At 35.9% G+C, this 24,716-nt stretch overlaps 2 protein-coding genes across 7 annotated transcripts; one reads left to right on the top strand and one right to left on the bottom strand.

Annotated features, from left to right (window-relative positions):
- The first annotated feature begins 2,180 nt into the window (after positions 1-2,180).
- LOC110410541 (protein argonaute PNH1-like) lies at positions 2,181-13,640 on the top strand. 6 transcript variants are annotated; one of them, XM_021420286.1, is made up of 26 exons: positions 2,181-2,477; positions 3,655-3,754; positions 4,120-4,197; positions 4,392-4,508; positions 6,955-7,304; positions 7,409-7,617; positions 7,743-7,889; positions 7,994-8,127; positions 8,239-8,348; positions 8,940-9,046; positions 9,145-9,283; positions 9,362-9,478; positions 9,807-9,914; positions 10,049-10,120; positions 10,236-10,358; positions 10,514-10,673; positions 10,913-11,034; positions 11,159-11,296; positions 11,372-11,514; positions 12,011-12,073; positions 12,236-12,299; positions 12,372-12,507; positions 12,763-12,836; positions 12,959-13,053; positions 13,134-13,165; positions 13,332-13,640. In XM_021420286.1, exons 5-26 carry the CDS (start codon positions 6,957-6,959, stop codon positions 13,499-13,501), a joined length of 2,811 nt encoding a protein of 936 aa, XP_021275961.1. In that variant the 5' UTR covers positions 2,181-2,477; positions 3,655-3,754; positions 4,120-4,197; positions 4,392-4,508; positions 6,955-6,956; the 3' UTR covers positions 13,502-13,640. The 6 variants fall into 6 exon arrangements, with proteins under 6 accessions (XP_021275961.1, XP_021275958.1, XP_021275959.1 ...); XM_021420283.1 differs by lacking the exon at positions 4,392-4,508; XM_021420284.1 differs by lacking the exons at positions 4,120-4,197; positions 4,392-4,508.
- A 7,200-nt stretch (positions 13,641-20,840) lies between these two features.
- Positions 20,841-22,831, bottom strand: LOC110410574 (protein SLENDER RICE1-LIKE 1-like). The gene has a single exon (XM_021420339.2). The coding sequence runs from the start codon at positions 22,633-22,635 to the stop codon at positions 21,004-21,006; it is 1,632 nt and encodes a 543-aa protein (XP_021276014.1). The 5' UTR covers positions 22,636-22,831; the 3' UTR covers positions 20,841-21,003.
- Positions 22,832-24,716: the final 1,885 nt, after the last annotated feature.

Here is a 24,716-nt window from a genome sequence, read left to right as displayed (position 1 = left end):
ACATTTTCCTATGTTATTCCGCTTTCATGCAAGATTTCTTGCCAACCAGTTAATTATTATTATTATTATTATTTGTTGGATGGAATTTCAAGTACAAAGTGACAAGTCTCCTGTTTTAGTCAAATGATCTTCATGTACACTTATAGGAAAAGGACTAATTTGCAAGCAATCCTACATATCTGCATAAAGCAAATTTGTATTATCAAAACTTTTGCTGAGTAGAGTTATAAAAGTAGGTGCCCAATTTAATCAGATGCATGGTGTCGCCATATTCCATTTCTGATCCGAAATCACTTCATGCCATCAGTTTTGTAGATCAAGTCATGTTATGTCCAACAGGTTAGTACCCATGCTTTCCAAGTTGTGAAACGTTTTGCAGAGAGACCTGCGGATTCTTTGATATATATGGCCATCAAGAGTTTGATGAACCTTCTCTGTACGACCATTAGTACTTTGCCCCAGTTGGCATGGTGAAAGATCAAGTGAATGTCACTTTTATGTTATGTATAGCTATGAACAAAATCAATACACTATATATGAACAAAGTAGTATATTCGTAATTCATAAAATAATTAATTAAACATAATTAGGATATATAAAAATGAATTAGCGAGTGAAATCATACTTTTGCTTGTGTTGATATTAGACGTCACAACCAAATTCATACCATATATAATTCACTGTCAATATGTCAATTATAAATGTATACTATATTTTAATTTTATTAGGAGGTGCAAATCAAAGTTCTCTAGTTTTGCTCAATAACATATTCTTACCCATTTTGCACTAGTACTGGTGCTATATATATATATATATATATATTGGATCTAACTTTTATGTTTTTAAACACATTATACAATCAGATCCACCAATCATGTAGCCTTGAGCTAAGGGATAACACTAAGGAAAGAACCAGGAAAAGGAGACTATAGCTAAGTGCCAATTTTATATGTAATCTTGAATAAAGGAAAAATGTCACAAAGAAAGTACCTCTATCCCATATCAGACAAGAATGGGAGGTCCTGGGCTCCTTAAAAACGGGTGTACTGCACATCCCTATAAGCCGGTTTATGGAAGAGGGGGTAATGACACCCGCGGACCAAGCCAAGCGCCAGGCCTTAGTGATCCCAACGGACCGGGTAGGCAAGGGTGGTAGGCAGGTTGGCCGACGGCAACAGGCAGGTTGCCGGAAGGATGTGCTGCGCACTCTGATAAGCCGATTTATGGGGGAGAGAGTAATGACCCCGTGACAAAGTGGTATCAGAGCAGACCGATCCTCGTTCTGACTCACGCCAAGCGCCCGGCCGGTGGGGTTGGCCTGGTGGAGCCCAACGGAGTAAGTAGGGTGGTCGACGGTAACGGGGCGTTGCGATTCAGTGGGGTGAGAGTGTCACAAGAAAAGTGCCTCTATCCTACATCAGACAGGAACGGGAAGTCCTGGGCTCCTTAGAAGCGGGTGTGCTGCACACCCTATAAGCCGGTTTATGGAGAGGGGGTAATGACACCCGCGGACCAAGCCAAGCGCCAGGCCTTAGCGACCCCAACGACCGGGGTAGGTAAGGGTGGTAGGCAGGTTGGCCGACTGCAACAGCAGGTTGCCGAAAGGATGTGTTGCGCACTCTGATAAGCTAGTTTATAGGAGAGAGAGTAATGAACCGTGACAGAAAGACATTGGAGATGCAGAGGAAGGACGCTTATGGAGTCTTGAACTAAGGAATAAGACTTTTTAATTAAAAGAAAAAAAAAGTAAGGAAAGGAACTTTATCCAAATCTTATGGTATTATTGTGGGTAGTTATTTGTCATTCAAAGCAAATCAATCATTGTTGAACAAGTTTGAATCAACATGACGCAAACCACTTTAGGGGCTGATGATTACCTGTTCATTTTATATATGACAAGAAAATAAGGCTTAAATTCGAGTTTAAGCTGTCGAACCCCAATCTTTTCTCCCCTAATTGCCACCATAGAGAAGCACTCACACGGAAAGAAAAAGGAAACAAACGAAACTTGCCCTAAGAGTAGATGTAAATAGTAATGTAGATTTTTTGTTGGCTATGTAATTATATGTTTTTTTACTTGTAAATCCTAATTCATCACGTAACGCTGCTCAATAGCACTAGTAGTAGTATATAAGAGCCTCGAAAGGAGAACCTGCCTCCTTCCTTTTTTAAAGCTCCAACTCAACCTTTTGCTTTACACCTCTCACTCTCGCTGTCTCACATACATGCCATCCGCATCTCTCTCTTTTCTCTTTCTCTCTCACCGGAATCTCAAATTCCGGCCACATATCCACCCCCAGAACCTGACACACTCTCTCTTTTTTCCATCAATTATTCAACGATCTTTTCTTTATTCATAAACGTCAGATCTTCAAGGATTAGAAATAAAAAACCAGATTGGAAAAGCACTGAAAGGCTTGCCACAGAGATAGACTAGTCCACCACCACCTCTCTTATCTTTCCTTCTCGGTCTCAGAGTATGGAATCTCACACCTTTTATCGATTTGTTTTAGTTTATTTTTAATTGGTTTAATTTCAAACGTTAGCTTTGCTATGCTTTTTATTCAAATCCCATTTCTCTTTTGCTGTTTATAAATGCAAAAGTTCACCAGTTTTTATCAGTTGCACGCTTTCATGCTCAAAGAAAGAAAGAAAAAAGGCCTAAAGCTCCCCCCATCTCAGAAAGCTATTTCCCACACTCTTTCTCGTTTAAAGTTTCCTTTTCTTAAAGGTCGTGAGTGTTTGCCGATGGATGGAAAGCTGAGAATCATTATTATAATAATCTAAGGAAAGAATCCATTCCCAAAAATACTCGACACCCCATAATCTTTTCATACCCCTTCTTCACAGCTTGCGTTTCCCTGGTACATTCGTGTGCTTCGTTTTCCAAGAAAGACATTCTTTCTTTTCAGCAACAGTTTTTAATCAAGTTTCATTATTTGAGCCTTGAAAAAAAAAAACACCTCTCTTTCCTGGAGCTTTCCTCCTTTCAACTAATAGCAATATCATAATTAGGTCAGGATTTCCTTCTAAGATCAAGGTTTTTTTTTTTCAAAGTGCCACTACTTCATTTATTCTGAAATGGGTATTAAGCTTTCAAACTCTCTCTTTGGTTTTGTCTCAAACCCGTGCACATTGATGATCTTACTTTACATTGACAGCTTGTGCTTTAATGTCCATATCTATTGCAGGCAGTTTTACTTTTAATCTCATGCATTAAATCTCTCTCTTTCTTTTTAGGTCTCTAGATCTCGTCTTTAATTTGTTATCCTCGTACATTTCACCTCCCAGGGTCCATGCATCCTTCTTTCTTTTTTTTTTTCACAACCTTTCGACTTTCATAGCTCACTTACCTAAAATACTCACTAACCAGCGCCTACGAAACTTACCGACCATTAGTATACTACTATTCGCAGGCCCCCAAATTCCATGTGGCACCATTTCATCATCTTTCCACGTCTCTGATATCTGAATCTTTAGCCACAGTACAGTAAAGATTTGGCCTATGCTACACAAAACCTGTTTCTGTTACTTTGTATAGCTATATAGCCGCAGTTTGCCGCACATATATCTAAGCTTTGCCAATATCTCCAGCCCTGATCTTTCTTTTTGTCATAAATAATCGATCAGCACTTAAAAATATATTCTTTGCAGAGTATGGGAGCTGGAATTTCTGGTTGTTGAGAAAGCTGATGAGGAAATAACCGCATTTATTGCTAACGTGATGCTCCATAAGGAAACGTAAAAGCAAAAGGTTCGTTGCAGATTCACCCTACTTACCCTCCCCCTCTCCTTCAATAACTGCTATCTTCGTTTTTACAGACTTTTGCTTTTAACCCCCCCAGAAGGAAAGTACAATACTTACTCTCTAGTCTATGTCAAATGTAATTGCTATGTTCTATATTTATTTTTCATAGCATTTAGGAGTAAAAAGACAGTAAAAGTCGGATAAAAATATACGAGTTAAATTTGGAAATGAAAATAAATATAATATTTATCATTACTCTTTGACTCTCTCCCTCTCTGTCTTTCACTCCTTCTCTTTGTTTCCTCTCTTTCCATATCTACGTTTCATGATTGCTATGGATGTTGTTATGGCGCTTGGCGTTTGGTTCTCAGCCATATCTGCGTAGCAGAGGAGAACTGCGGATATTCCTCCTTGATACATAACCATCACCTGGGAGAAAAAAAAAAAAGGTGTGGGTTTTTTTCTTTCTTGTTTTTCTAAAGGGAAGCTTTCCTTTTTGGTCATATTTCGGCTGGTCCTAAGCTTTTTCTCCTCACTTTTCTTTTTCGTGATCAATAGTAATGGTTTTGTTAGTGCTTTGAGCTTTTCATTTATTTTCTTTGTCTTATCTTTTTAATGTTTTTCTCTTTTTATCGTTTTGTAGGCAATCATATGTTTTGAGGATCGACAATGTTGGCTAAATATCTTGTCAATATATATATATATATATATATATGTTTAAATTCATAAGTAGTGACATCGGTTTTGATACACAATGAAGGTATAATATATTATAAAAATGTGCAGAAATTGAGATATAATTGTTCCTATTAATTATGGAAACAACATTACTTTTTTAAATAAATTGGCCTTTTTTGCCTAAAAACTTTCAACGAGTGTTAAAATTTAAACTCTTACCAAAGTAAAGAATATGGGGAGTTTTGGGAATTGCTATGAAAGAACATAAACCAAAAGATTATGAAAAAAAAATTTTCATGAAAAATGTACCTATAAGTCTATACATGGTGATGGTTGTAGAATAGGATTGACAGTGCCTGCCTAGTGATTCTAAAACCCAAAAAAGCCAAAAACCCTCTATTATAGTCAATGAGTCTTGTTCTGAAGCGCAGCTCCACGACACAACTGTACTGCTTCATGCAGACAGCTTGGATTATCTGGGAGACTGTCATTTTTGACTATGATTTTATTACAAAGGTAGTACCACTATTGGCTATTACTACTCACCTTTTTTCTTTTCTTTTCCTGCAAAATTTAAAGTATATATGAGTATAAATGGTTCTACTCCCTAGTTTGTTGTGATTTCAAGTTCAATGTTTCCATCGCCTAGACCTAAAGATTTATTTAAAGATACTTTAAACTCTTTTATGTTCCCTTGAGATCTTTATGCCTTTCTAAGTAGATCTAATCAGACTGCTATAATTTCATGTTGTTGGCTTCTTCATTTGCTTGGGTTAGCTAGCTGTCTGCCTGTACGCTTTGGGCTGAGCTCAGTTGTACCGTAAGCTTTTCTTTTCTTCACACACTGCAATATTTAAATAGAAAAGGTCCCTTTGGGTTGGTAAAGTTGCCTGCATTTGCAATATATTGTTGGTAGTTTTAAAACCCTGTAAATTCCTAGGGTTTATGAATTTCAGAATCTTGAAACTACTTTCTCATTGTGAAATCAAATCATAATTTAGTTTCCCTAATGTGAGATTTCTTGTTCCTTTTCTTTTCCAATTTTTTTTTTCAAATAATTATTTGTATAATTGTTTTCCCTTCAACGGGCCATGCATTTGAGCCCAAGTATTAGCTAAAATAAGAGTTGAGGTTGGACCAATTATCTCCACTGAAAGGAAAGGGACATGCCATTTGATTGTTCTTCATGACTTGTAATAATCCCACGGTTGGTAACTATTGCATTTTACCCTCATGTTCCAAATTTTCTATGCTGAATATAAATGCCTCCCTGCCAGAAAAAGGTACAGCTGACAAATTGCAGCTAAACGTATCCCAAAGCAAAAGCGAAAAAAGTTCAGAAAAATACAATGTGTCCGGTTAATAAACAACAAGGAAAACTACATAAGCTGCAAAGTCTTTGAGGACTTTACTGCTTTGTTTTAGGGTTGAGCCAAGAGTTATCCGAATCTACCAGTTTTTAAGCCTAATTGTTACTAATGTTATCCGTTTGAGGCGCTGATTTTCCTATCTGTTGTGTTTCTGTTCTGTTCTTTGTGTGCTGTCTGGTGCTTTATGTTTAGTCGCTGTTGGTGGGCTTTGGGAGGAGTTAAAGCTCCTTTATACTCCTCTGAAAAAAGCAGTTTATACATGCTAGATTACAAGCTGTCCCGCAAAGAACTTGGAGAAAAATGCAGCCTTCAATGCCACTAGGACCACAGGCGGCACAATTGCCGCTATGATCAGGATTATGCCCACAATGTAAAATTGTGGTCCTTCTTACTGAACTATGTTTTACTTCCACTGGAGAAGCTGATCCAAATTCTTCTTTCTTTGTTTCCCTTTGAGTCCTAATATTGAAAACTAAGGTGATTCCGCAAGGAGAGGGAGGGAAGATATGAGAAACCATACGTGTAACTATGGCTTCACAGCTACATGGTATATGACATTAAAAGCCATGGAGATGGCGAAAGCTAGCTGCATATTTTTGTTTACTAATGGAAAAATGCTTGTTTTTGTTTTTCATAAACTTGTTTATGAACTTTTCATGAGCCGACAAATGGCTTGTGTATGAACTTGCATTTAACTTCTTTCACACTTGGTAATTCTTTGTTCATTTTTTTCATGCTTGGAGGTTTTTCTGAATCTTTGCACCGTGGATTCTTGCTTTTTTGCATGTTTGCATGCCTCTTTTGGTCATCCTATTCAGGGAATATACAGAGCTATAGAGTAAAACACTATCGATATTTGATGCTATATACATCTCCTCTTTCTTTTCTTTTTCTCTTTCCCTCCTCTTTTTAGCTTGCTGCAACCGTTACACTGCTTCGTGTTTTCCCATTTGTCGTCACTGTTCTCTAAAAACCAATCCCTTATGGTAAGATTCTCGCAGAAAACGTGTACAATGTTAAGCCATTACCTATCAAAGGTAGTCTTTTGAGTCATCACTTTGTGATATGTCTCGTCTTTTGGTGCACCCTCTCTCTCTCTCTCTCTCCATTGAGATAGAGTTACTTAAATCAACTAATTGAATATTGTTTGTTCTACAGAAATGCCTCACATGCATATGAGAGACCTGAAGGAGAACCATGTGGTGTCAAGGGAACCTCTAAAGAGTTCCATGAATCAGAAGAAATCACCCCAAATGATCATCAAAAGTGGCGATATATTTGAAGATGGCAAGAAGAGTCTGGGAAGGAGGAATGGAAGGAGAAGAGTCAGAGGACATAAGGTAGATAGGTTACAGGATGCAAAGCTTGAGTCAAGCATGGGTTCTATTCCATGCAAGAGCCTTATGTTCCACAGAAGGCCTGGCTATGGCCAGTTGGGAACCAAGTGTATGGTTAAAGCCAACCATTTTCTTGCTGAGATACCAGGATCTGACTTGAGTCATTATAGTGTAAGTTTTGCTCTATTAAAAAATAATAATACTAATGGTTAACTAGGTGAAATGCTGAGACTTAGGTTTGCCCTTTTATTGTTGTGTAATGTTTCTTGGAACAGGTAGAAATAAACCCGGAAGTTGCTTCTCGTAAACTGAACAAAGCTATTATGACAGAGCTAGTTAAACTTCACAGAAACAGCGACTTAGGGATGAGGCTTCCTGTTTATGATGGAAGGAAAAACCTATACACAGCTGGATCACTGCCTTTTACCTCTAAGGAGTTCCATGTAATATTGGCTGATGAAGATGAAGGAACGGGCAATGCTAGGTAATTCATCCATTAAAACTGGTTCATACTAATTTTCTCCTTAACTTGTTCATTTTAATTGGAATATATCCGTGATCTGTTTCAACTACTGAAGGTTTTGATGCAAATACTGCTAATTTAATCAGGAGAAGGGAATTTAAAGTGACAATAAAGTTTGTAGCTCTTGCTAGTATGGCACAATTGAGCAACCTCCTTTCTGGGATTCAAGTTGATACCCCTCAAGAAGCCCTTAATATTATCGATACTGTGTTAAGGGAACTTGCGGCTCAAAGGTGCATCTTATTTGTTTTAACTTATTCTTCTGTTTCTTTTGTGAGGTATGATCCCACTGACAGCAGATTCTAACTTGTCATAATCTTTATTTCGATGAATATAGGTACATATCAGTTGGAAGGTTCCTCTACTCTCCTCATATCAAGAAACCACAAGCGCTGGGAGGTGGCTTAGAATCATGGCGCGGCTTCTACCAGAGTATAAGACCTACTCAGATGGGATTGTCACTGAACATTGGTAAAATCCTGCTAGACATTCTCAATTGATAGAAGCATTGCTTTTATCAGCCTTTTTTTTATGCTGGAATCCAATATTCTGCTTTTTTCTTATCTTGTCTTTTTGTGTTAGATATGTCAACGACTGCATTCATTGAACCACTACCTGTCATTGATTTTGTTGCTCAAATTTTGGGTAAAGATGTGTATTCAAGGCCAATGTCAGATGCAGATCGTGTTAAGGTATCGTACGGTTTGGCTCATGATGGCTTCACTCCTTGCAATGCATATAAACATCGTCATTTTTGGCATTCTTGAAAATTATAAGTAGATCCTGTACTTTAACATTGGAACACTGTAGTAGTTACAACACAGGCTGCAAAATCTTCACCATCTCCAGGTAAGGATTGAAATTCTGAGCAGCAACTTAAAAACAGGAGTTTGTTGCATCCAAACCAGATTTATAAAATCAATTCCCAAGGCCGTGATGTAACCCTCTTGCTATTTACATCTAGTTCCTGAAGAGTGATAGAGGTCAATTTCATTTTGCCTCAAATGTTGTGCAAACTCGGATACCATTATATGACATAAAAAACCATAATGTCAAGTCCTGGTAACTGCTACAACAACATATCCAAGTTTCTTCTAACGTTTGAGACAACACTATGGTACTTTGCCACTTAGCTATAGTCTAATGGCACTCTCATCGCTATTCATTGTGGGCTTTTAGCTCTGACAGCTTCTTCTGAAATCACATTAACATGTAGGAAGTTTATATCTATCCTTCACTTAGACTTGCAAATTGCAATTTATCTTTTTGGGAATGTTATTTAGGTTAAGAAAGCCCTCAGAGGTGTAAAAGTGGAAGTGACTCACAGAGGAAATGTACGCAGAAAGTACAGGGTTTCAGGGTTGACAACTCAGCCAACAAGGGAGCTAATGTATATTTTTTATTGGACTTGGCCTCCTGTTTCTCAAATTTGAAAGTTTGTCTTTGCTTCTTCCTGGAAATTAAATTTTTTTGTTTTCCTTTCATCAGTTTCCCACTCGATGAGCATATGAACATGAAATCAGTTGTTGAGTACTTTCAAGAGATGTATGGATATACGATTAGATATGCACACCTACCTTGCCTTCAAGTAGGAAATGAGAAAAAGGTGAACTACTTGCCCATGGAGGTACGCATTGCCCAATTTTCTTTAAGCTTGTATGCAGCATTGAGAGTTCCAGCCAATGTAATATAAATCCTATCACAGGCTTGCAAGATAGTTGAAGGACAGAGATATACAAAAGGGCTGAATGAAAAACAGATTACTTCTCTGCTAAAAGTTTCATGCCAAAGACCTCGTGAACAAGAATTGGACATCTTACAGGTCTAAAGCACAGTTCCTTGGATTATTTGGTGTCTTTTTTGAATAAACAGAGGAATATAAAACTGAAAGAATATTGTATAGTCTACTTTTAGTTAATTGCTTTCTTTCTGTATGTCATTTCCATTCTTTCTGTATTGTTTTACTTCAGTCACTGAACCATAGCAGATAATAATTATATTCATCAACGTGGAAATTAGCAAGTTGTCTTATTTGTCGTCATAGTAATAAAAGAAAACAATAGCAAGGTGGATGAAATTAGTGTGCATTTCAGTTTTGGCCTGCCTGGAAAAAACAATGATGACCTAAAAGTTTTTTAGTGTCTTTACAGACAGTTCATCAAAATAATTATGATCAAGATCCTTATGCAAAAGAGTTTGGCATCAGCATAGACAGCAAGCTTGCATCAATTGAGGCTCGGGTTCTCCCTGCTCCATGGGTAATGTTGAAGTCACTGTTTATTCTTTTTTTTTCCGTTCTTTCTTTCTTTCTGGCAGTCATTGTCAATTCTTCTACATGATACTGCTTCTTTCTCTCTAACATTTTGTTCTGTTGTCCTCTTTCTTTCTAAAGCTGAAGTATAACGACACTGGAAAAGAAAAAGAATATTTGCCTCAAGTTGGTCAGTGGAATATGATGAACAAGGTTAGTCTATGTCAAGGTGTGAAAGATACCAAGACTTCACCTGAAATGGCATCCTTATATTTTACTCCATGTTACTTCTATCTAAAGAAGGGCAATTCTTGTTGCTTTGCTGCAGAAAGTGATAAATGGAAGCACTGTAAGATACTGGGCTTGTATCAACTTCTCACGAAGTGTTCAGGAGAGCACTGCTCATGGCTTTTGTCAGGAGTTGGTTCAGATGTGCCAAGTCTCTGGCATGGTGAATCTTCCTGACCTTTTTTTCGGTTAAATTGAATGCTATCTCAGCAATTATCTATAGTATTGCTTCCAATAACTGAGCAAAAAAAAAAAGGGAAAGTATTGCTTCCAATAGTCTCCTTCAATTCCTGAACATCAGCTTGGACTTTATTTCAGGAATTTAATCGGGATCCTGTAATTCCTATATATTCAGCAAGACCAGATCAAGTTAAGAAAGCACTGAAATATGTATATCATGCTGCTGAAAACAAACTTGAAGGAAAAGAACTGGAATTACTCATTGCCATTCTTCCAGACAACAATGGTTCTCTATATGGTATGTTCCTCCTCGCAACTATATATCTGTTCGCTCAATTTGATTATGTTTAGCTGGATAATATTGTATGACTACAGCCTGCATATAGAGGTATATACATTATTAATATTTAAATCATTAATTTTTAAACATCATCTTCAAGCTTTAACTCTTTCACTCTTTTAAACTGACACCTTCCTGCTGTTGAGATTAGATATGCCACATTTGTTTTGACTATAAGTAATTTGTTTTGCATTCAGGTGATCTTAAACGAATTTGTGAAACAGATCTGGGTTTGATTTCTCAATGCTGCCTTACAAAACATGTCTTCAAGATTAGCAGACAATACTTGGCAAATCTCTCCCTTAAAATAAATGTCAAGGTCAGACATAACTGAATGATCTGTTCTCTTAACTAATCATGGTCACAGAAATTGTTAGGTAATTATTTAATTTGCATTGTTCTTCTTTAAATCAAAACTATTTCTCAAGATTTTTATTTTTTAGATGGGGGGAAGAAATACTGTGCTCTTAGATGCTTTAAGTTGGAGAATTCCTTTGGTTAGTGACATTCCAACAATAATATTTGGAGCTGATGTAACTCATCCAGAATCTGGAGAGGACTCCAGTCCATCTATAGCTGCTGTAAGTAAGTTGAATCCTGTATGTTAAAAGCTGATAACATGTTGCTTCTTAGCCTTAATGATTGCTGGAATGCAGGTTGTGGCCTCACAAGACTGGCCAGAAGTGACAAAGTACGCTGGACTGGTATGTGCTCAGCCTCATAGGCAAGAATTAATTCAAGATCTGTTCAAAACCTGGCAGGATCCTCAACGAGGAACAGTTACTGGAGGCATGATCAGGTTTGTTCATTTAAGATTATATCAGCCCATCAATCATTTATATGGTATGGAGTCATATAGATGAAGTCATAATTCCAAGTTATAGCTTGTTGGTCATCTTGATCATCTTCAACATTGTCTTATATGAAAAAACTGCCTGATAAATTTTGAGACAATGGAGTTTAAAGTTGTGAACTACATCAGTGCATAGTGGTGCCACATAAAGTGGTTTGACTTGAGTTTGGTAGTGGACTCAGTTTACAGTTTTAAGGTCTCTAGATGCATTAATATGGTCAATATCAAGTTTCAAAAGCTTTCCTGGCTAAAATTTTATTCTGCAAAAGCTTGCTTACTTGAAAACCAAATTCTTTTTTGAGTTTACTGCATGCTTTAATTTGTCATATCATGTCCTCCCATGCTCTGTAGCACTTATTAGATAACGTGGATCCATTCCGTGCATTTTTTATTGATGTGCCAATATACTGATGGACATTTAAATAAATTCATGGTCATGCAGGGAGCTCTTACTTGCATTTAAGAAGGCCACTGGACAAAAGCCACTGAGGATAATCTTTTACAGGTCTACCAGCTATGACTTGCAATCTTTAGTTTCATCCTGATAAGTTTATTTATTTATTTTAGATGAGATGGCAAACAAAAAAGACTATTTACACTTAATGAATAGCTAAGCTTCAAACTATTCTAGTTCAAAGTTTTCTTATGTCCTCCAAAATTTGTGTAGAGATGGTGTCAGTGAAGGGCAGTTCTACCAGGTTCTACTGTATGAACTTGATGCCATACGGAAGGTTGGTTAACATAAAGACATATTGTGCTTATTAACTATGTTAATCCTATGCTTATACTGTGGTTATGTGCAGGCCTGTGCATCACTGGAATCTACTTATCAACCTCCAGTTACATTCATTGTGGTTCAAAAGAGGCATCACACTAGGCTGTTTGCAAGCAATCACAGTGACAGAAGCAGCACTGAGAAGAGTGGGAATATATTACCTGGTAAAAACCCGTTCTTCTTTTTCTTTCTGGGATTCATGGTTCGCTTAAGTAAAATTTAAGAATATAAATGGTGTATCCAGTATCTAGCCGATTCCTTTTGAAAGAAACTAGGATTTCTGGATAAAAATAAACAGATGACTACTTAAAACCTCTCTCTGAGTTTATCAATCGAATTCCATCATGAGGTAGCTAGCTTTTTCCATCTATACTTGGAAAATGTTAAGATAAATATCTACATGGAGTTTCCAAATGCAGGGACGGTGGTGGACTCTAAGATCTGTCATCCAACTGAGTTTGACTTCTATCTGTGTAGTCATGCGGGAATCCAGGTATGGACTATAATCTTTAGAGGTTTTTGCCTTGTGGTTTTCGAATCATAATGTGCGAGGAAGGTTTTGCATTAAAAGCCCTGCATATCAAACATGTTTACCTTCAAACCGGAAATTGACAGGGAACAAGTCGACCTGCTCACTATCATGTTCTGTGGGATGAAAATAACTTCACAGCTGATGAGATCCAGTCTCTGACCAACAACCTCTGTTACACGTAAGAATATTGATTTGTTGAATGTTACATGTGGCCTTTCTAGTTATCATGATTCAAATTAATGGATCATTTGATTGCAGGTATGCTCGGTGCACCCGATCTGTTTCTGTTGGTAACTTCTAATCTGCCAGTTGCATGATTACTACATCCATTAACTTTCAAATTATCTCACAGCATAATCACACCATTCGTTTCTGTTGGCAATAGTGCAGCGGAGTGGTAAATTCTGTAAAAGTATGAGAAATCTGTAATGTATATTTGCTCTTTTACGTATGCAGTGCCTCCAGCATATTATGCTCATCTAGCCGCCTACCGAGCTCGATTCTACATTGAACCAGAGGCAACTGAAAATGCTAAAGGGAGATGCACACGCACGAGCAATGGATCATCTGTCCGGCCCTTACCAGCGTTGAAAGAGAGGGTGAAGAATGTGATGTTTTACTGTTAAAACAGGAGGAAGAAGCTGAGATGATACAGGGACCGAGGTGAAAGGGAAAATGTAAACATGTGTACATGGTTGTTGTGTTTATATTGTAGAGAACATTGTGCATTGAAAATTTTGAGAACGCAACAAACAGCTTTTCTAACTGACTGTAACAGTTAACAGAAGATTAACAAAGTTGAGTTTAGATGCATATCTAATAGTTTATCTACCATTCTACACCTAAATGCGTATATAAAGGCACCCAAGTCTTTTCATTACCAAGTCTAGGCAACGTTATCTTATAAAAGAATTTTCAGTAATATCTATTTCATTTTTATCTCATATTTCTTATTGTTTTTATGTATCAATAATTTTCAATGTCATGTTTCAATCAACCTAATATTATTATAAAAAATACAATTCTAAAACAATTTTAAAAAAAACCCATTGGTTAGATTTGGAAAATCCAATAGTTTTATGGAAATCTTTTAAATATATTTGTCAATAAAGAACAATGTGGTGATTCTATTATTGAGAATTTTATATAATTTATTTATTTATCATATACATAATTCAATGTAGTAAGATATAATCTTTAAATATAGCATCACTTGTTGGCAACATCAAAGTTATATAAATATTAAATAAAATATATTAACCTCTCAAGTTTAAATTAATAGATTGTAATAGATTTCGCTTTAACTATTGACAATGATAAACTTATTTGATATTGTATAATCTCATACACTATACCCATTTATTTACATTAAAGCCACTACACCAATTACATTTTATAATCTAGAACAATTATGATAAATAAAGAATTGAAGTATTATTTATAACTCCAAGCTTAATAATTCATTAACTATTTACATTATTTTTTTACAATATAACCAAATAATTTGAGATCATACCATATTTAGTTTAAATAAATAAAAAATTTATTAACAATAAAAAATAATAATTAATATAATTATTTATCTAATAAAAGAAATAATAAAATTGGTTTTGACCGCTGGCTATGAAGAAATTCCCGTCACACAATTTTGTACTTCCGAAAAAAGCCATCTGGCACAAGATAACATCATGGAATTTGGGCATGTGACTGGTGTCCTCACATCTTTCTTTGCTTTATCTTTATAATATATAGCTCCCATTGAAGGATAATAACTTTTTTTTATAAATAATTGAGAGTAGAGATTTGAATCTTGTTTTTTAAACAAAGGGTCAATCACCAAGTACATTGAAGGATAATAATTATTACTTCATTATGTGAAACTTAGGTTGCTAATAAGCCAGGAACCTGCTGACTGATATAAATGAGAAGCTGACTCATTAAAGACCGGCAGATCAAGTGAGAATCAACTGGACACAGCCCATGAAGTATCCCAAGGGTACTTCCTAAAGGAAAATTGAGGTCTAAAAACATTCAAGTCTAGGCAAGTGAGGTAGATGTGAGAAGATTTTGAGGAAAAGTTAGAAGTTGCTGTAGTTAACTATCAGGGACGAAAGCAGGTACAGTGGATGAAAAGTCTTAAAGGTGATCGAGACTAAAGGGTTGCGAGAGAGTCAAAAACTTAGCTTTATATTAAAGTAATTTGGTTTTTGGACCTCAATCTGTTATACTTCAAAGAAATGCTTCTTTAACCTGAAAGTTTGAGACTCCATTTCCGCCAGAGAATTTTTTTGCCTCTCAAGGAAGAGCAGCAGAGATTACAGGTTTCATCTGATATTTCATTTTCGATTTACCAAAAAGCTAGAATCTGGCTTAAAACTACAGTAACTATAGCCACTAGCTTCATGTTGTACTCAGCCATGACAAATTTAAAGCACCAAGCCAGAATACCCTAGAAGCTGGTTTCCAAGTTGAAAAATGAACCACAATACATTTTGCCAATCAAAACTTGCAAAATTTTTACTGTGCTGAGACTACTTTTGAACAAGTGATAGCTGTCTTATAATTCAACGTAAACATCAACATTCGACAGTTGAACAAGTTTGATAATTGATGCGAGCTGAAAAGAACACCACCAATGCATAGCAAACATCACAGTGTCCCTTTCGTCTCCCAGATTCTCAACCGGAAATCTGACATCAAAAGCAAATATCATTGTCACTGAGCCCAAACGCTGAAAAGAAAAAAAAGGAAAAAAAACTTGCTGGGTCCGTTTGGAAATATGAATAAATCTTCTTCAAGTCTTCAACTACCCACCCTTTTCCTGGAAGCAGATAGATGATAAACCGATTAATGGTTTAAAAAGTTTCAATTTGCAAGGGGACGTGATGAGGTGCAATCCTTTGTATGGTGGAAACGATTGTTACAAGCCATTGTCACTGCATGTCTCAATCCACAAAGGTTGCTGTCTTTCTCAGTATGGAAGAGTTCAATATCTATGCCTTATGCAATCACGTGTATGTTGGATTGTTGATTTGATCCTTCCCTGGTCAATGACAAGAAACTGGAATCTAGACTTCTCTCCGTTCCCCATTTAATCCATTTTCCATCCTTTAGTCCTGTTAATTGATTAATTGTTTAAACACACAAACACACGTACAAAATGCTTTTGAAATTATGGAGTTGAGACCACATTTTAGGAGAAGAAAGAAAGCTAGAGCAGCCCCCAGTATTGACTACTGAGGTGCTGGTGATTGATTATTGAAGTTTATAACAATCTCCTTGAGATTTGGTAGAAAATACACCCCTCTCTTGAAAAAGTTATGTTGCTAATTATTAAAGTTAATTTTAAACTAAAAATACAAACTTACCCTCTGCTAAGTATTTTTTTCTCTTTTACACAAGACTTTTTTTTAACTACAAAATTATGAGATTTAGTTAATTATGAGATCTAATTAATTTTAAAATTATTTTTAATTATTATGAAATTATATTTTAATTACGTTATATATTCTCATCCAATTACATATTAAACTTATATTTAATTCCATAATATATTAACTTTGAGAAAGAATGTATGAAATTATCTTTAGTTAAAATAAATTAATTACCATTAATTTGTAAAAAAAAGGTTTAGTGATAAAGAAATGGATTAAAAAAATAAAAAAGGAGGGAAAAGTAGAAAAAATAAATATAAACAAAATGTGAACATTTTTAATATTAATGTAAAGTAAACTTTGCAAAAAAGTTAGTTTCACTAATGTTATTCTAATATCGGTTACATTTTGAAGAAGGATAAAAAAATGTTTTTCAAACTAATTGGAGAAAGAAATATTTTCATAAGTATTTTTTTAATATAATTATCTAATTTAATATATTAAATTTGACGTTATTAAAAACTAAATTGATAGTAATTAAAGATGATTTTATAACTAATTAAACATTTCAACTGTATTTATAACTAATTAAATCTCACAAATTTGTAAATAAAAGCAAACAGTCTTGGACAAAAGGAAAAAGGGAATGCAAAATAAAAAAGAATTGAAAAAATAAACAATAAAGGGCTATACTTGTCTTTTTATTTGAAATTAACATGGTAATTAACATTATTACATTTCTAAATAGTTAAATATATTTTTAACCAAACGTTCAAAGAGATAAGAAGTTTCTTTCCAAATGAACGAAAATTAGTGTATTTTTTACTAAACTAATCCGATTTTTATATTTTAGACAAAATATTTTTAAAAAAGTTCTAAATTATTCAAAAGAACATTTAAATAGTCAAAGATTGATAACAGTTAAACTCCAAGTTTCAAAATATAACATAAAAAAATAAAAAAATGTTAGAAGGCAAGAGAAAAGTTAGGTTAAAATATTTAAAAGGTTAACCTTTTCAAAAGTGAAATACGTTATGAGAGAGAAACATTAGAAAAATCAACATGAATTAAATAACTAAAGGCTTTTCACTCCTCTGTGACAAACCTTAATTTCATATCAATAGTACACGTTAACAGCAGATTTCAATAATATTATTTCCAAGGAAGGGAAGGTAGGCAAATGCCAACCGAATAAATTTTTTTCTTCTTTCTTTTCTTTTTTTGTGTAAGCCATCAATTTCATTGCTGTGAAACAATTAATGTAGTATAGTTAGTAATTTTAATAAAAAAAGGACCACATTGGCATAATGGCAATTGCCTATACGTTGTTCGTGGGTCCTCCAATTTGATGGTGAATCTTTAACTTAAGATAGGTCGATTTCACTTCATATTGACCTTGCCTTTTTTTTTTAATTAATTTTTTCCTATTAATATTAAATTGTGGGCTCCAACAAAATGGACTCATTTTACTGGCTCGAGTGAGAAAACAGGAGAAATATGTGGCCTCGCTGTCGACACGTGGGAAGAAATTGACACGTGAACATGCTGGGAAACCAGCATTTGTGGGCCCTAACCTTTATGGCCTAATCTGGCCCACTTTGATTTCCGAAGATCCGAATTATAAGCACGTGAATCATTTCCACTCGGACCCGGGTTCTGTCCTCTCAAAGAGTCACGCCCTCACCCGCTTCTTTGACTCCCTTTATTGAGCAGCGCCTCTTGGGCTGACCGACTTCCATCTTTGCATAGTAATATTTGTCTTTGTTTAAGAAACGTCAAATTATTAGGCTAAGCAGTACAGACTTGTAATTTACTTTTTCTTTTTATGGGAGGTTTGTTCTGCGATTTTATAGCCTGCTGGGAATGGCGAGCCAAAGGGCAAAGACCCTTTTCTTTTTATGTAAGTTATCATTGTTCAGTAATCTTTTTTATTGTTCCTTGTGCTGATTGTTCCATCAATTTCAGCATTATAAATATAGGGTTCACTTAATCAGCGAATTATAGTAATTAATTTTAGATTCAAGTTTTGTGGATAGTCTCTTGTTGATTATGGTAATTTCCAAGTGTATAATACAACTTATTTTAACTCTCAAAATTGAATGATTTGTTTATTATTAGATTTTGTTTATAAATTAGAAATTTAATATTATTTTTTTAAAAGGTAAATTCTACTTATATTTTTTATGATTTTAACTTTTCTCATTTTGTGATTTTTTTTAATTAGCACCTTGTGAATTTTTTTTTTCTTTGCACCCTATGGTTCTATTTCACGAGAGTTAGACTATTAATTTTATTTTTAAAAATACCCAAATACTTTTAATTTAAATTTTATTTATTTATATTGGATTTTTAAAAAAAAATTTATTTAATAAAATTAATAACCTAACACTTGTGGAAACAAAAGTTAGCCACAAAAATTGAGAAAAAAAATCCAGAATGTACTAATTAGAGAAAAAAAAACTGTAAAGTGTCATCTAAAAAAAATTAAATCATAAAAAATATAAATAAAATTTATATTTTTCTAAATCTGACTTTTCCTAAATCAATATGAGGATAGACAAACCCAAATGCATTATGGTTAGATAAAATCATGTAAGTATCAACACTGATGAAATACCAAACATCCGATCAGAAGGATAGTTGAGTAATAATTCTTTTAAATCTAAACTCGCCGTTGTATGTCGTTTAAATCCAAACTCCAGTTTGATTCACGATTAAAATGTATAAGTACTCAATATTTCATTTCTTAGTGCAAGGCATTCGTTTAAAATTTTAAACACAATTGATAGTCATGCATTCAAGTATTTAATTCAAATAAAGCATGGTTTTTAAAATTTAAATTCCTTATTTTCCAAATCGAAAGAAAAAAGAATTTAAATACAGTTCAACCACCCATTCATGATGTTAACCAAGGCCTTATAGTAGCTCACCGTTAATATTAGTTGGTAGCTATGTGATATTATAATTAAAGACATCGTAATCAGATATAGCAGAAGTAGTGTTTAGCGAGCGGTGGGTGATGTGCGAGTGAGTCAGCGCCCAGTGAAGGGAACGGGACATTACAGTTTGCAGGGAGACACAGATCTCTCATGTGAGTAGTCTTCCTCTCTTTTCTATATCTGACTCTGGGGGGCTCTGTCTCATTACTTCGGTGAGGGGTCCTCCGTTCGCTTAATTTGGTGCCCTTTACTATTTGGTTTGTTTCAGAAAACCCACATGCATGACGCATCAGCTTCAGCTTCAGCTCCATCTCTCTCTCTCTCTCTCTCTCATGCTACATTACATTACATTACATCTTTTAAATACCTAAGTAAACATAGTAAAGGAAGAATCAACCCCATTGGGCATTGGGCCCTCTCTCACTTGTTGCTTGAAAAACATAAGCCATTGCTTTCACGTGTGGTTGTCGTGCATGCTAGCCATTAAAAGTACTAACTCACACTTGCTTCAGATTTTTCAAGTTACCGTTGCTTCTAAATCCATTGGTTAGACTCGCATTTGATAAAATACAACAAATTTCCACTTTGTTTAGCTTGCAAGATGCAGTGCATTATTCTAAATTCATATGCTTTTTACCTTTATAGGGCGAATTAAAGCCAAGGGGTATATATCCAGCTTACAATTCATTCTTATCAGTAAGGCACACTAGTAGAAATGACACAGTGGAAAAAGTAGCTATTCCTATATATGGTTACTTTTACAGAAGATTTGCTAGATTCAATGGCCTACCCACCCATCCCATATATTGCCACAAATGCCGGCAGCACTCATCATCTCCTGAGAAAATAAAGGAAGTTTTTGTGGTTGGATGAAATTTGGGTCATGTTTGGTCACAAGCAGCACTCAAAACCTGAAAAAGGTCTCTGAAGAACTTCCCAGTTTGGGACATGATTCCAGACACACACAATACTCAAAGACAAGTGACAGCCTCTCATATGAGTTATGTTCATTCCAGATCCTGGATTTCATAAAAGCTTAACAACAATGTAAAGTCACTCTCCCTTTGCAATTCTTTAGTCCCTAATGTTAAATAATACTTCTTGGTTACAGTTCAAGCTTATTTTTCATACCCTCTCTATTCATATTTCCATAATCGAAAACTTTGGTTTAGATACGGAAATGAATTGCATAATTTGCATTTTTTCCCCATTTGATAAACGTCCCTATATATCAGAAAAGCAGAAAAATGTCATTTTCTATCATAAAATTTAACTTTAATAAGGGCTATGAATGAGGATAGCAATTGATAAACTGTTATAATAAAGACCTCTAACAATTTCGCCTTTTCCATGTCTTTTTCAAACATTATTGCTAAGTTTTTTTCCTTCCTAAATTAGAATTTATGTTTGAAATATAGAATAACATTCAAGTTTAAACTGAGTGATATTTCTAACCGAAGGGTGCGGTTTATGTAGTTTCTAGCTTCTAACATTCTCCAATTGGTAGAATTAACAACATTCCTCTAAGCCTAATATGCTTAACCACCAAAATTAAATTGCTATGATCCTATCTGGCTGTCTCATCATCCTAACAGCGGCCAAGTTCCCCGATTTAAGGATACCGCAGAATCAAGGGTAAAAAATACAAAACATCCTAGGAACAGATTTCTGCTGGAGTACAATATCATTGAAAACAGCACCAATAAAGCTGTAATAAAGGGCAAAAGAAAAACTGAAAAGGAAAAGATTTTCCCATAAATAGCCAAATTACCCCAAATTTACAACAAGCTCTTAATTATTACAACTCTGCCCTACTTATGATGGTTGATGATTATCCCAAGCCGGCATCTCAGCTGCCGCATCCGATACGGCATGCCAAGCCGAAGCCGCAATGAGAGGGCGGCTATGCCAACCCAGTGTCAGACACCCTTCATTTTCTTCCACCAAATACCCTTCCGCCGAGAACAACGTCAATAACATGCTAGCTTGTTTAAACGCGTTGGACCCCAAATGTAATGGCCTAAATCCGGCTCCATTGAGCCGCGTCCTCCACTTGGCTAACGGCTCGTGTCTTTCTACTCGAGCGGAACCTTCACAGCTCACGACGTTGGCTATTTCCCTCTGAATGTATATCTCGGCTAAAGCCTTCGCCGGTTGAACTGTGCAAGCTTCTAAAGAGTCGAACATAGTCGAATAATAATAAAGTGCTTCAGTGAACCGGTCCAGAAAACCGGGTTGGTTGTGGTTGGCTTCTTGTTCAACGACAGTCATAATTTTCGGGTTTAAGCTCCGGATCCAACTCAAAACCGTTTCGATAGGAGAATTCCGTGTCGGGTCAGATCCTAGTAAGCGGTGAAGCTGCATGATTGAGTTCACTGCCACCGCTTCTTTTGGATTAACCTGAAGCATCCACGGCTTAACGTCTTCGAGCCTGGTAGCCGCGACTCCACGGAAGGCGAAACGGACGTTGACGGAGCGAGCCAGCTCGGCAAGCCGTAAACCGATTTCGCGAAGCGAGTCACGGCCATCTGGTGACGGCGGTCCAATGCCGGTCAAACGAAGCAAAGGAGGTCCACCGGGACGTAAAGCGAGGGCTTGTATCAAAGCCGGCCATTGTAAGCCGTGCATCAAATTGAAATCCACCACGTGGACGCAATCGTGACCGTCGAAAGCTTCGAGAATCGCCTGATTGGCGGTGAAGTGAGCGAATTTCAAGTAAGGACACGCTTCGTAAAAATGATGATACAAAATCTCGTTCTCATAAGCGGAGCCACCGCTGATGGACCCTCCGCCAATTCCTTGGAAAACTCTGCGACTCAAAGCGTCGATAAAATGTCCTGCAACTTTTCCGATGCCACAAACGGTGTTGACACGAGTCAGTAACCGTTGCATGTCGTCGATTAAAGAAGAAGCCAATGGGAGGTCGCCACGTTGGACGCACTCCGCACAAATCATCAACATGTGGACCAGCCTTATACCGGAATCTTCTTCCATGGCCGTTACAACCGTCAACTGATGATTCAAACTTTGTCGCTCGAAAGAAATATTCTGGTGCACCTGCGGCGTATGAGGTTCGGTGCTGGTCCACGCGTTGTTTACCACCGCCTGATTGGTTACAGGATCCATGATGAATTCGGCGGGGCAAGTAGGAGGCTGAGTGAACTCGGAAAGGAGCGAGTCGACCCAGGAGGCGAGATCGGAAGGGTTATAGTGGATAGCATCTGAAGCGAGATAAGAGAAATCTGCGGGGGAATTAACCATGGCGATTTCGAGTCGTTCCAGTCTCTGAGCTACTTGTCGTAACTCCGATGACCGGACTTTGTATCCAGCTCCGGCGAGTAGCCCATCAATATCTTGCTGCTGCTGCTGCTGTGGCTGCTTGTAGGAAGATGATGATGAGCTGCCGCTGCTACTCGCCGCTGACGTGGCGGAGTCGTAGAGCACCATGGTTCAAATTCCCTTTCTTCTTTTTGTAAAAGGGATATTAAAGTGCGGAAATAATCAAATAAGAGGCAGATTTGTCATGCCCAGGCTTTGGCCAAAGAGTGAGAATTAGTAGACAAAGGGATGGAAAAAGAGCTGTAAAGAAAGGGAAGAGATTTTTTAGTTGAGAGAAAAAGAGAAAGTGGGAGATTAGAGGGGGAATGACGTGTACTTCTGAGGATGAGGTATCTATCTTTGGACAATGATTTTTGCTGTCACCCTCCTTTTTTTTTTCTTTTTTTTTCTCCTTTACGTTCTAATTTCAATAATATTAAAACTTAGTTTAAACAAGCAGTATCCATTTTTTAAATAAATATAAGATTATGAAAAGTTGAAGTGAAAGTGATGCAGGAATTAATCAAGAAAAAAAATTTAAAATTGAACGGAGGATATTATGTTTCAAGGTTAGATTAATTTAGTTTGCAATTAAAGAAAACTTGTTCCGATTTGAAAGATTATGAAATGAAAAACACAGCCAGAAAATAACTAATACTACTACTAGTATGATAGGGTCAATGAAGATGATATATATAATATATAATATATAATATAATATTAAAAGGAGAGTCGGTTTTTTATTGAAAATGACTTTTTAATTAACAATCAAATTAAAATTTAAACAAGATATTAATCAATATACGGAGTCACTAGTTTGATTGTTTTCAAGCTTACAGCGGGCAAATATTATTTTGGTCCTCCAGCAACACTAAAGATCTACTCAACTGGTCGGCCGCTGCTCTTTCTCAGAGAATTATGTCTCCCTCATCGAGTCACTGTTTCTACCTACAAAAATTCGATGCAAGTTGTTCGGTAGCTCAGGTGTTTCATTATTATTATTATTATTATTATTATTATTAATGAATTTTTCATTTATAGAAAAAGAAAATTATATAGAGGAGTAAAGGCTAATATTTGGCCTCGCGAGAAACGTGTAGCAAGAAGAAGACATCAACAGGTGTCCTTGTTAATGAATTATATTAGGAAATCATTAATAATAAGTAGTGAGAAAATAAACAAAAAATTCAGTCTATGTCAGTGGGAGTAGCACAGGATTAAACTAGTATAGTTTTCGGTAATCCAGTTGCGTAATTTAGACAGGGAAACCTTTGTTGTTTATTTGAGAGATAATATATGTATATATCCTCAACTTGGTTGTTTAGAAAAATTAAAAAAAAAAAGAAGTGGAAGGGAAAACCCTAATTTAATTAAAGGCAAGTACATTGATCCCATATCTGCAGGCACCAGCACATTTAGCCTTGAGGGGACATACATTTAATAGTCCAATGAGTCAAAATAGAGCTAGAATTAGGTCTGCTCCCAATTCTAACGCCTTTTGAAAATTGGTGGGATTCGCTTATTAATTTTTGTGCTGTGCCACACATTGCACTTTGACCGGTTACGGAATCAATGAAACTACATCTTTATTACATCAAGGAAAATAACCTTTCATAAATTTACTATTACAATTCAACAATTACGAAGATGAATTTAGTTTAATTTTTTTTTCAGCCCATTTAGTACAGTCTTTTTTCATTATTAACATTGACAAAATTGATTATCATGACATCCTTGAATTTGCCAAACTAGACTTTGTTTCAATTAGTGAGTAAAATTCTTCAGATGAGAATGTCAAAATCTAGTAAGAATTATCATAACGTAGGATGAATTGGGTAAATGGTGCTACATGCCTTGACACTAAAAAGTAACACATTCTCTCTCATCCCATGTCCGAGGAAGTCAAAACAGTTTCGGAAGCAATAATTTATTACTATATGCAATTATTCAGAGAGAGAGAGTAGAGAAGGGAGGGAATTAGGTGTTCAAATACTGATCATTGCTGTTTGAGCACAAATGTACATAAACACATTACATTTAAAAAAGTTGTTCATTTAAAATCACTTAACCATTTACAAATCATGCAAAGTACACAAACTTGTAAAGAATCGTATGAAGGGGCTGATGTGGTCCATGGCATGCAAATATATAAAATATTAAAATACTACGTTTGGCAGTCTGGGACCATTTCAAAAGGGCCCTCAAATTGG

The sequence above is a fragment of the Theobroma umbraticum genome, unplaced genomic scaffold (genome assembly GCF_002168275.2).
Source record: "Theobroma umbraticum cultivar Fairchild unplaced genomic scaffold, ASM216827v3 scaffold_56.0, whole genome shotgun sequence".
NCBI lineage: Eukaryota > Viridiplantae > Streptophyta > Magnoliopsida > Malvales > Malvaceae > Theobroma > Theobroma umbraticum.
This window is presented reverse-complemented; position numbering and strand designations above follow the sequence as displayed.

Coding starts and splice junctions, on each gene's coding strand:
- LOC110410541 (XM_021420281.2), top strand. CDS start 6,476: ATGAACTTGCATTTAACTTCTTTCACACTTG. Junction 6,507..6,954: donor TTTAACTTCTTTCACACTTG/GTAATTCTTTGT, acceptor TTTGTTCTACAG/AAATGCCTCACATGCATATG. Junction 11,297..11,371: donor CCAGTCCATCTATAGCTGCT/GTAAGTAAGTTG, acceptor GCTGGAATGCAG/GTTGTGGCCTCACAAGACTG.
- LOC110410574 (XM_021420339.2), bottom strand. CDS start 22,635: ATGGTGCTCTACGACTCCGCCACGTCAGCGGCGAGTAGCAGCGGCAGC.